General features: G+C 36.9%; 1 protein-coding gene across 1 annotated transcript; it reads left to right on the plus strand.

The window, feature by feature from the left end:
* Window positions 1-8,126: 8,126 nt before the first annotated feature.
* Window positions 8,127-11,969, plus strand: LOC128557086 (uncharacterized). Its single transcript, XM_053543722.1, has 5 exons — window positions 8,127-8,547; window positions 9,101-9,302; window positions 10,115-10,219; window positions 10,472-10,558; window positions 11,136-11,969. The coding sequence occupies exons 1-5, from the start codon at window positions 8,405-8,407 to the stop codon at window positions 11,511-11,513; spliced, it is 915 nt and encodes a 304-aa protein (XP_053399697.1). The 5' UTR covers window positions 8,127-8,404; the 3' UTR covers window positions 11,514-11,969.
* The last annotated feature ends 834 nt before the right edge of the window (window positions 11,970-12,803 follow it).

Genomic DNA, 12,803 nt, shown 5'->3' on the forward strand with positions numbered 1-12,803 from the left:
TCTATTGAAATTGTAAAAACAATAACACATGTGCTGTAAATGTGTCCCAGCTGGCAACATTCCGACAGCTCTATCTCATTGCTCTTGTGTCAATTTCACCATAATATGTGTTTTTCTAGTTGGACTTTCGTCAGTAATGCCAAAATTGTAAACGAACACGAGAATGCTGGTGCACATGCGCCGCACGTGCAAAATATCCAATATTAGGCAAAACGCCTAATGCGGTTACTTTGGCCATGAGTCACCGAATATAAATTATAATTAGCTGCAGTACCTATTTAAATGTCGGTATGTGAAATTTCGTGTAAATACCTGCATTATTGACAAAATAGTAATACAAATATAACCTGACCGATTAGGAATTTTGTTGAGTGTAGAAGTGAAAACAGTTCAGTTTTTTTTTTTTTTTTTTTTTGTAAGTTTGGTCGTGAGTCTTTCTACCGATTGCCAAGCCTTTTGTATAAGTGTTGTTCCAATGAAAACAAGTGTTTTAAAATAACTTTGATAGTTTTAATTGCAAGTGAGACATTTATGTTTAACAAAGTCTTATTTCTTTTTTAGGTTGTGTCTTTGTGGCAGAGATAAAGTGGTGTATATAAGATCATAGATGGGTCCACGTGGTTTCAGATTTCTACTGTAGGGTAAAAAGGTGCGTATGTTGTCTTACTTTCTGTGTTTGAAATTTCTAAAGGCAACACTACGATAAATATTTGTTTCTGTTCTTACACACCCCTTTCTGTATTTCATATCCTTAGTAAGGTAAACGAAAATCTAGATAATGATATAAAATGAATGACCGACGTTCAACTAAATTAATATTTGACCAATATTTGATTTTTAGCTCATCTGATTTTTGGGAAAAAAATGATGAGTTATTATCATCACCTGATCGGCGTCGGCGTTGCCAGGTTAAGTTTTATGTTTAGGTCAGCTTTTCTCCTAAACTATAAAAGGTATTGCTTTGAAACTTGCAACACTTGTTCACCATCAATAGCTGACCCTGTATAGCAAGAAACCTAACTCTATCCTGCTTTTTGCAAGAATTACGGCCCCTTTTGGATTTAGAAAATATCAGATTTCTTGGTTAAGTTTTATGTTTAGGTCAACTTTTCTCCTAAACCACCAAAGCTATTGCTTTGAAATTTGCAACAGTTGTTCACCATCATAAGCTGACCCTGTACATTAATAAACATAACTCTGCCCTGCTTTTTGCAAGAATTATGACCCTTTTTGGACTTAGAAAATCATGGGTAGGACAATTATACAAAAAAATCAACAAAAAAGTTGGTTGTCGAGGCGTTGCCATGGAAGTAAATACTTTAGAATAGTTTTAAATACAAAATGAGATAAGCCCACGCGCTTAGCTCGATAGGGAGAGCGTAGGTTTACGGATCGCCGGGTCGTGACGGGGGCGTATGTTCTCAATGACGATTTCAAATTTTGATGAAAGACATTGTGTCTAAAATCATCCGTCCTCCACCTCTGATTCATGTAGGCAAGTTGACAGTTATTTGCTAAGAACAGGGTTGCACTGATCATAATCCAGGAACACTGGTAAGGTTAACTGAAATACTGTTGAAAAAAGGCGTTAAACCCATAACAAAAAAGAAGAGCTATTTAGGAAGAGCAACATTATGTTTTCTTGCTATGTAGGTGGTGCTCAAGTGACAAAGTTCAAGATCAAAGAAACAGATCACGGGTGGATGTGTTTTTCAAATATGGAATATTAAATGTATGTATTTTACCACTTTTTATCTGGATTTTTAACGCAAAACTGATTTATATTTGCTTCAGTTCGTGCACATGTCTTTCTGTATTTTACACAATTATCAGTGTTACAATGGAAACGTACATCTACATTCTGATATAGGTGCTATAAATGAATGGCCGATTCTTTAATATTGTTCATGGATTGCCTTCTTTGATTTTGAGTCATTTGTCTAATAAAAGTGATGTTGCCATGAATACGTGTTTTATGAAACAGTTGTATGGCAAGTGAGTCATTCAAGTTTAACAAAATCATGTTTTTATCCCCCGACGAAAGTAGGAGGGATATAGTTTTGGCGTTGTCCGTCCGTCCGTCCTTCCGTCCGTCTTTCCATCCGTCCGGAGCCATATCTAGGAACTAGTTGGGAATATATATATAAAACTTGATATACATGTTCACTACTATGAGTTTTTGCGGCCCGCCAAGTGTAACAAACTTATCATTTGGTAGAATTTCATTAAATTTCTTTCATTCTTTTCCGTGAACATTTATTGTAAACATGTGAAGTTGTGTACCCACACCTGGTCACTCCCTTACCTTGATCACACCCCTCCCCCTCCCAACCCCCTCCAAAAAAAAACATACCTTATTTTAGATTCTTTTTTTTACAAACGTCATATACATGTTCACCACTATGAGGTTATGGGGCCCATCAAGTTTCAGTCATAATGACAAAGTAACACCAGAGTTATGGCCCTTAGAAGTTGCTAGTGTTACTGTATAGGGTACTGTAAATATGGCAATTTCTGCATCATAACTTTTGATACATTTGACCTAGAACTATGAAACTTAAATAGAATTTAGAACACTATAATGTAGTTGTGCACACACAATTTCATACGGATTTCTTTTGTAACTTCAGAGTTATTGCCCTTTAATTATCTAAAAATCCAAATATTTGTACATAACAAACTTACTATTTGGCAGAATTTCATTAAATTTCTTTCATTTCTTTTCCCTGAACATTTATTATTAACGTGTGAAGTTGTTCACCCACACCTGGTCACCCACTTGCCTTGGTCACACCCCATCCCCGTCCAAACACCCCTTCCCCCCTACACACCCCTAAAACATTTTTAGCTCCACTATTCGGAGAATAGGGGAGGGTGGGGGCTATACTACTCACCCGGCGTCGGCGTCGGCGTGACCCTTCTTGGTTAAAGTCTTTCGGCAACCTTTGTTTTTCTGTCATATCTTTGTTACTATTGCTTATATCTTACTGTAACTTCACATAAACATTGTCCAGTATACAAGCAATGTATGAGTAGGAGCTGAGCCCATTATACACAAGGTCAAGGTCTTATACTTAGGTTATTTTTAAGATTAAAGTTTTTCGGCAACCTTTGTTTTTCTGTCATAACTTTGTTACTTTTGCTTATATCTTACTGTAAGTTCTCATAAACATTATCCAGCATGCAAACATAGTATATGCAGGGGCTAGGCCTATTATACCCAAGGTCAAGGTCACAAAGAAGTTATACTTGGAATTATTTTCATGTTAATTTTTTTCGAAAGCTTTATTAATAGACAAATCTTTGGTACTCTAAAAGATAATGACTTGAAATTAAAAATATTTGTTTATAATCATCATCTGCATGTGTGGTTACATACCCCATAACTCTGATTGTATTTTTGATAGAATTATGCCCCTTTTGTACTTAAACTTTTTTTGCAATCTTTGATTTCTTGATGTTACTTTAATGCAATATAAGATAAAACTTAAATGTATCTATATCACCATCATCTGCATGTGTGATAACAATCCCCATAACTCTGATTTGTATTTTTGACCAAATTATGCCCATTTTATACTTTAATTCTTTTAACAAATTTCGATTTCTGGACATAACTTTGGTACTATATAAGATAATGACTTGAAACTCAAAATATATCTTTATCATCATCATCTGCATTTGTTGTAACAATCATAATGCCTCTAATTTGTGTATTTGATGGAATTATGCCCCTTGGTGTATCTTCCTGTTATAGAAGAGGTCTTTTATTCAGACAAATATTCATTTTACTGTCAAATCCCCAAATGGTGGAGCGCGCTGTCTTACGGACAGCTCTAGTTTTTTATGCCTTATTTTAGAATTTTTTTTCAAACCTTCCATGGGGGCCTCCGTGGCCGAGTGGTTAAGGTCGCTGACTTCAAATCACTTGCCCCTCATCGATGTGGGTTCGAGCCTCACTCGGGGCGTTGAATTCTTCATGTGAGGAAGCCATCCAGCTGGCTTACGGAAGGTCGGTGGTTCTACCCAGGTGCCCGCTCGTGATGAAATAATGCACGGAGGGGCACCTGGGGTCTTCCTCCACCATTAAAGCTGGAAAGTCGCCATATGACCTATCATGTGTCGGTGCGACGTTAAATCCAAAAAAAAAAAAAAAAAAAAAAAAAACCTTCCATGAATATTTATCAACATGCAAGTTGCACCAATCCCCCACCTCGCATTTCAATTAACTGCATTTAATTTTAAAAGCTAAGCTTATTACAGTAACATCCCATTTAAAATAAATTCTTTAGTCAGGATCAAAGTATCCTACATTTATTATGTAAATTGATTTTGACTAATGAAATTATTATTAACATCCCGAACTTTTTTTCCGATATATTTTTTGCTATTCCTCACCACAAACCCTTTCGGCGGGGGATACCAATTCATTGAATTTGCTTGTTTTTCTTGCATTTTAAGTTGTGTTTTAGTGGCAAAGATCAAGCACAACATACAGATCATGGACAAAGGTGTTGTTAGATCTGGAGCACATACGGTATGCGTATTTTCCTATTTTCTTTGTCTAGACTTTCTGAAAGCAACACTAGAATTATGTCTCCCCCCTCAAGGGGAGATATATTGTTTTTGCCCTGTCCGTCCGTCCGTACGTCACACTTCATTTTCGAGCAATAACTGAAGAACCATTTAACCTAGAACCTTCAAACTTAATAGGGTGTAGGGCTGCTGGAGTATACGACCCCTATTGTTTTTGGGGTCACTCAGTCAAAGGTCAATGTTACAGGGGCCTGAACATTGAAAACCATTTCCGATCAATAACTAGAGAACCACTTGACTCAGAATGTTGAAACTTCACAGGATGATTGTTCATGAAGAGTAGATGACTCCTATTGATTTTGGGGTCACTCCGTCAAAGGTCAAGGTCACAGGGGCCTGAACATTGAAAACCATTTCCGATCAATAACTAGAGAACCACTTAATCAAGAATGTTGAAACTTCACAGGATGATTGTTCATGAAGAGTAGATGACCCCTATTGATTTTATGATCACTTTGTCAAAGGTCAAGGTCACAGGGGCCTGAACACTGAAAACCATTTCCGATCAATAACTAGAGAATCACTTGACCCAGAATATTGAAACTTCATAGGATGATTGGTCATGAAGAGTAGATGATTCCTATTGATTTTGGGATCACTTTGTCAAAGGTCAAGGTCACAGGGGCATGAACATTGAAAACCATTTCCGATCAATAACTAGAGAACCACTTGACCCAGAATGTTAAAACTTCATAGAATGATTGGTCATGAAGAGTTATTGACTCCTATTGTTTTTGGGGCCATTCCGTCAAAGGTCAAGGTCACATGGGCCTGAACATTGAAAACCATTTCCGATCAATAACTAGAGAACCACTTGACTCAGAATGTTGAAACTTCACAGAATGATTGTTCATGAAGAGTAGATGACCCCTATTGATTTTGGGGTCACTCTGTCAAAGGTCAAGGTCACAGGGGCCTGAACATTGAAAACCATTTCCGATCAATAACTAGAGAACCACATGATCCATAATGTTGAAACTTCATAGGATGATTGAACATGCAAAGTAGATGACCCCTACTGATTTTGGGGTCAGTCTGTTAAAGGTCAAGGTCACAGGGGCCTGGTCATGTAAAATCATTTCTGGAGAATAACTTGAGAACCACTTGATCCAGAATGTTGAAACTTCATAGGATGATTGGTCATGAAGAGTAGATGACCCCTATTGATTTTGGGGTCACTCCATCAAAAGTCAAGGTCACAGGGGCATGAACATTGAAAACTATTTCCGATCAATAGCTAGAGAACCACCTGACCCAGAATGTTGAAACTTCATAGGATGATTGGTCATGAAGAATAGATGACCCCTATTGATTTTGGGATCACTCCGTCAAAGGTCAAGGCCACAGGGGCCTGAACATTGAAAACCATTTCCGGTCAGTAACTTGAGAACCACTCGACCCAAAATGTTGAAACTTCATAGGATGATTGAACATGCAGAGTAGATGATCCCTATTGATTTTGGGGTCAGTCTGTTAAAGGTCAAGGTCACAGGGGCCTGGTCATGTAAAATCATTTCTGGAGAATAACTTGAGAACCACTTGACCTAGAATGTTGAAACTTAATAGGATGATTGGACATGCAGAGTAAATGATCCCTATTTATTTTGAGGTCACTTGATCAAAGGCCAGGGTCACAGGAGCCTGAACAGTGACTTGAGAACCACTAGGCCAATAGTGTTGAAATTTAGCGGGATCACTGGACTTGCCAAGTAGATGATCCCTATTGCAGCCAACCATCAGTGTCTCTTTGACTTTCACTCCTGGCCTCTATTGACTTCTTTCTTGCCTATAGGACTGCATTGGGGGAGACATGTGCTTTTTTACAAGAGCAATTTCTAGTTAGTATTTGTTTCTGTTCTTAAGCATGCCTTTTTGTGCCCCCATGCGTGGTGGAGGCATATAGATTTGGTTTTGCCCGTCCGTGCGTCCGTGCGTCAGTCTGAAGTTCGTGATGCGCCTAGTTAAAAAAGTATTTGATATAAATTGATGAAACCTTGTCTTTATCATGATATGAACTTGCGCACCTCCTATTTTTATGCCCTCAGCAACTACTGATGCGGGAGGCATATAGTGATTGTCCTATCCGTCCGTCCGTTCGTTAGTCTGTTCGTCCGTCCGTCCGTCCGTCCGTACAAGGTTAACCAAATGGGACCGTTTCGTCTAGCATCAATACCCCTTACTAGAATTACTTGATACTAATGCAGATGAAACCTGTGACCATTCCTCATCTTCAGACATCACCTGACCTGAGTTTGACCTTGACCTTGAACTTGACCTCGTGTTAGACTTAGGTTGCTTTGTATCGACAAGGATGCCATCGGGGGCATCGAGCGTTTATTGAGCGCAGCTTCTTGCTCGTCTGGCTCCGCCCCCTATTTTTAGAGTTATGACCCCTGAAATAGTCAACAATGCACATTTTCACCTTGTGACACTCCTAGCTCAAAAGTATTTGATAAAGATTCATGAAACCTTGCATGAGTCTTAATCATGATATGAACTTGTGCACCTTCTATTTTTAATCCCCCGCCACAAGTGGTGGGGGTTATAGGAATGGTCTCCGTCCGTCCGTCCTTCCGCCCTTCCGTCCGCCCTTCCGCCTGTCCGTAACACTTTCGTGTCCGCTCCATATTTCCTAAACCCCTTGAAGGATTTTCATGAAACATGGGTCAATGATCACCTCATCAAGACGATGTGCAGAACCCATAAGCCAGCCTTGTCGGCTCAAAGTCAAGGCTACAACTCAAGGTCAAATGTTTGAGCTTTTCACTTTGTGTCGGCTTTATATCTCCTTAACCCCTTGAAAGAGTTTTATAAAACTTGGGTGAAATGATCACCTCATCAAGACGATGTGCAGAACCCATGAGTCAGCCATGCCGGCTCAAGGTCAAGGTCACAACTTAGGGTGAATCGTTTGAGCCTTCTATTTTGTATCCGCTCTTTATCTCCTAAACCCATTGAAAGATTTTCATCAAACCTGGGCCAAATGATTACTTCATCAAAGCAATGGGCAGAATTTATGAGTCAGCCATGCTGGCTCAAGGTCAACGTCACAACAGAAGGTCAAAGGTTTGAGCCTTTCAATTTGTGTCTGCTTTGTATCTCCTAATTCCCTTGAAGGATTCATATGAAACTAGGGTCAAATGATCACCTCAAGGCAATGTACAGAACTCATAAATCAGCCATGCCGGATGAAGGTCAAGGTCACAAGGTTTTAGCCTTCCATTTCGTGTCCGCTCTCTATCTCTTAAGCCCCTTGAAGAACTTTTATAAAACTTTGGTCAAATGATTACCTCATTAAAACTATGCGCAGAACTTATGCGTCAGCCATATCGGCTCAAGGTCAAGATCACAACTTAGGGTGAAAGGTTTGAGCCTTCCATTTTGTGTCCACTCTGTATCTCCTAAACCCCTTGAGGAGGATTTTCATCAGACTTGGGTCAAATGATCACCTCATCAAGAAATGAGTCAGCCATGTCAGCTCAAGGTCAAGGCGAAGTCATCAACATTAACCACTGGGCCACGGCATCATTCTTGTGTTATAACGGGAGAAGTAGTAAAAATACCATTTATTCCTAATTAGCTATATTTTATTAATAAATAACCCGGTAAACCATTTTATTTTGCTTACCTTTTAATTAAAAAATTAAGAGTGTAACACGGACTTTTTTCTTCGCAGAATTTAAGACTGCATTGTCTGTAACTAAATTTTACACCGGTGCAAAGTTTCATAATTTTTCAATTTGTCGTTTGTTGCACAAGTACATGTGTCTAGAAGATATTGTTTTATATAAATAATCTTGCTATCTATATGTTTTGCTTTCTGATTGCCTTATGCAATAGGATCGAGCGCAATGAGATGTTTAAGTTAAATAATGAATTCATGAAGGAAAAAGAACACCTTTGGAATTCACTGGTACAAAAGGAGAAAGAAGTCGACGAACTTCGAACAAGGTAACATGTTTATCTTTGCATTTTTTTTTTGAGAAACTGAAGCAGAGATATGTTTCCATGGCTTTGTACAGAAAAGTGTCAATGGTTATCACGATAGTTCAACAACTAGGTAGAATTCCGCGTCTTGGATTATGACCAATAAATGGAATTGTTGCTACGCGTGATCAATATGTAATACCTAAAGAATGATGGTAGGAATGCAAATGAAATATTGACGGCAATTAATGTATAATTCATGAATCTATTAATAGCGTTGATTATTACGTGACTGCTTATATTAATCGCCTGTCCATAGTTTGAGATCGGTCTAAAGTTCAGCACTAGTTTTTTGCTGGACGAAAGCTAAAACTTGAAGAAAAATGTTAAAAAGTTATCTGATGTCCTGTACTATAGTAAAGTATTTATTGAATGTCTTGCCAAGCAATAGTTTTTAGAAAAGTCAAACGGATATTAAATACATCAGTAAATAAAATAAAATTGTAATTCATCAGAAATTACTTCTCTTTTAGACTTCTAGATAACATGACGACATTGATACTTTCTTTCCTTAAAGATTGAGTCGAGTTGCCTCTGAACGTCTCACAGATAATAACCCGAACGTAGCTGACCTTAGCGATCAAAATCGTCCGGTGAAAATAGCAGACAGATATACTGAGGTTTACAGTAATGAATGGAGTGATGCTTTTGAAGATCTAGTGGCAACTGGGGATAGAACTGAGCAGGAAGCAATAAAAATTCTGCTGGAGTTTATCGAGGTAGGAAACAGATTGCCGGTTTCTTTTCATTTTCTTATAAGTTTAAAACGATAATTAATAACAGTAATCTGCACGATATAGAGATATCGTTTTAAACCGCATTTCTATCCAGTTACGTGTTGCACGATATCTGCAAAGGTAGGGGTTAGATGCACACTGTTAATACTTCTTTATATTTTCATTATTTAGCTTGCTTCATTTTGACATTGCGTTTTCTTCATCATAACGTGCGTCAGCTTCATTTGTGAGTTCTTTGTCTGAGTGAACGAATAATACTTTTAGTTTGCTTCATGGCATTCTATGCGTCTTTGAGATTTGCAACCATCTTGAACTGTCGTGTTGGGGCCGTCAAAAGTAGTCCCGAAACGAAGCGCATTGTAATTGTTGTTACCTTGTGCTCATGTAGTCGATTCAGTGTTGTTTAAAATAGAGCTCTACATGAAGTGATGTTGGAGGCAAGAGAGATTCTGTACACTTAACTTCTTTTTTTCTAACGCACAGATCAAACAAACTGGGTCTCTTTTTATTTTGGTTGAGATGTCTAAATGGATTTTGTCAGTGCGTTGTTCACTCTCCCTTAACTGAATTAAGTAGTAACTTTTTGCAGGGTCATAGAAATATATCAAAGCGTTTCTTTAAGTACTTTCTATAGTCGGCGACAAATGTTAACGAGTGAGTAACATTGGGACTCAAATCCTCTACCTAAGCTAACGGACTAATTAATAGACGAATTCTCCAAAACATGTACAACACACTTTTATACAACCAAAATGTTAATCTCTGCTCTAAGGAAAGTTTCAATTATTTTACAGAATATCTACAACATGTGTCTTAATATTTCTACAAATAATGCAAAGGACTTGAATACAAATATTCTATTGTTCACTGGTCATATCTTCAGAGGAGCTGATATGAAGGTAAGATTAAACATATACATACCCATAAAATGCAAAATCAAATTGCGCAATGTATGCCTTATATCAACATATGAAAATGTTAAATGAGTCCTTTTGTACATGGTCAACTGATAAACAGACATTGAAACTAAGATTGAAAAATCAACAAGAGAGGTCAATGATAGAGTTAATATTTTGAACACTCTTCAGATTAAATTTAAATGTCATTTGTGAAATATTTTGCAGAGATAGTTTATCAGAATTTTTTTTTAGATATCTACCAACCTTTCAAGCGCTATGAAGCCATTTAAAGATGAAAGAAAACTAATGTATAAAGAATTCCTGCCAACATTATGCACGGTAATGTATTATTTGGTGTTTAAAAATTATTGTAAGTTAAATAGTTTTTCAGTACTTCTGATGTCCGTTTCACTTTTGTTTGCTATTGCTTCATTTGTGAACGATGTCTTATTACGTACATTAGGTTACAGTAATTATTGTACAATGTATCATAAGTTGTTACTGATAATGATTATTATTGTTATTATTATCATTATTATATCATTTTATTAGTATTTTGGTTATGGAGATAATGGTGTTAGTGATGATGTTGATGATACTAAAGTTGAAAATGATGATACTTTTGCGATGATTTTATCTGCCATAAGGCTATGAGCTGTCATACTGCAAAAATGATCAAATTGCTCTAGAGAATTTTGAAGTTGACGAAAGAAACATTGGATTTTGAAACTACAGGTTGATTACTGGCAAAAATATAAAATATTTGTGGTCTGGCAATGAACATAGCTGTATCCGATACAAAGGGCAAACGATAAGTTTACTTCTGAAATCCTGTTGCAATGTCCTGAGTATTTATATCTGAGTTTATAATGAATACGGCTTTTTTACCGGTTCTATTTAAATGCTTTTATTCAAGGAAACGAACAAACTTAGAGATATAAAACTGGTGAAGAAGAAGGACAGAACAAAAAAGCTTCAGAAATACCTTGATACTGCTACAGAACTTTGTTGGCTTATGTGTATTCAAGACCCACCAGTGCATCTATACACAGATTGTAAACAGGGACATAAATTTGATGAAAATAACTTCAGTGCGTTTACAGTGCGAGGTACAACGGTCGATTATTTAGTTTGGCCAGCTCTACATTTGTGCCAAAATGGACCAATTTTGAAGAAAGGAGTAGCACAAGCTAAGGCAACAAACAAAGAAAACCGTCAGAAAATAAAACCAAACTCTAGCAGGAACTCTGAAAGTCAGTGCCATGACCAAAATGCACAATCACTTTCATTTTAAATTATTATAAATTCTAGATCTTCTGATTACCTTTACCTCATTAAATTATTTGAAGGAAATAGTGATATATCTTTTTCATCTTTTGGTGAACTTTGTTCCTGCCAGTATATAAATAGAACGCCGCTTTTACATTTTTACATTGACATTGTTAACTTGAAAAACCCAACAAACAAATAGCTATAACAAAGGAATTTTTCACATGTATACTACTTATTATGACATTTATAGAAAAGCAATGGGTTGATTGGTGTTTCACATCTCGATATACAACTACCCAATATATACAAATGAAAACACTTTTTTTGCAGACTGCATAATATGATTATCTAGCGTGCCGTTTGCGTTCAAATGAGCGGACAAAACATTTAAATATTTAATTTTTTTATTTGCAAATCTGTTGTGTAAAGTTGGTTGTTTCTATACAGAATAGAACCAATAACACATTTTAAAAATGTTCTCCCGTCTGTATTGTGAACCAGCTATGTCGTCTAAACATTGATAAGGAGACATCTTGTTATTACTGGTAACTGTGCTAACAATGTTTTATGTACTCCTGTATACTTAATTATTATAAGCTGTGCGAGTCACGTATTCATTCAATTCTTACTTCTGAACCACATCAATCGCTATTACGTGCAACATTGTTGAACTTTATAAGTTGTAATATTGAAAGATATTTGTACTGGGCGTAATATATACAGACCATATTGACAGAGTAGTCTTAGTTATCAAATTTCAGAATAAAACAGGACCGTACAACAGATTTAAAAAAAAGGTGTACAGTCACATGTATGCAGTCTTCCTTTAAAAAATAGTGTTTGGTAAATTATTTCATTTATTTCTATTTGCGTTCGGATTGTAGCATATCCTTATCTTATGTCCGTAAAATCTGTGGGCGGAGACAGCTTAAGTACGATTGCGTGTATTGTGCCACTTTGGTAAGGGAGAAAACTTCATCGGCCTACGAGCAGTATTTCCATGGAGTTACATCCACATATAATGTACGAGAGGTGTTCGAAAAGAATTGCTTATTTTTATTTAGAACGTTCAGAACGTAAGTTATCACAAATGTCTTTATTTCATGTCCTCAAAATGCTTCCTATGACTAGAAATGCACAATTTCAGGCGATGAATCCACGTCCGGAATGCGTCACGGTACGCTGATTTAGGCATACTAGTAGCAAAGGCCATTTATGGCCAAAATGCCAAATAAAGGAAAAAACTCGCAAAGAATTGATTTTTTGTGTAAGTATTATACAAGATGTATGCAACAACATATAAAAAGTATAG

This window comes from Mercenaria mercenaria, chromosome 5 (assembly GCF_021730395.1).
Source record: "Mercenaria mercenaria strain notata chromosome 5, MADL_Memer_1, whole genome shotgun sequence".
NCBI lineage: Eukaryota > Metazoa > Mollusca > Bivalvia > Venerida > Veneridae > Mercenaria > Mercenaria mercenaria.

Excerpts from the sequence above, each read along its gene's own strand:
- LOC128557086 (XM_053543722.1), top strand. The coding sequence starts at position 8,405 with ATGTTTTGCTTTCTGATTGCCTTATGCAATAGGATCGAGCGCAATGAG. Across the intron at positions 8,548-9,100 it reads GTCGACGAACTTCGAACAAG|ATTGAGTCGAGTTGCCTCTG; the intron begins GTAACATGTTTA and ends CTTTCCTTAAAG. Across the intron at positions 9,303-10,114 it reads TTCTGCTGGAGTTTATCGAG|AATATCTACAACATGTGTCT; the intron begins GTAGGAAACAGA and ends ATTATTTTACAG.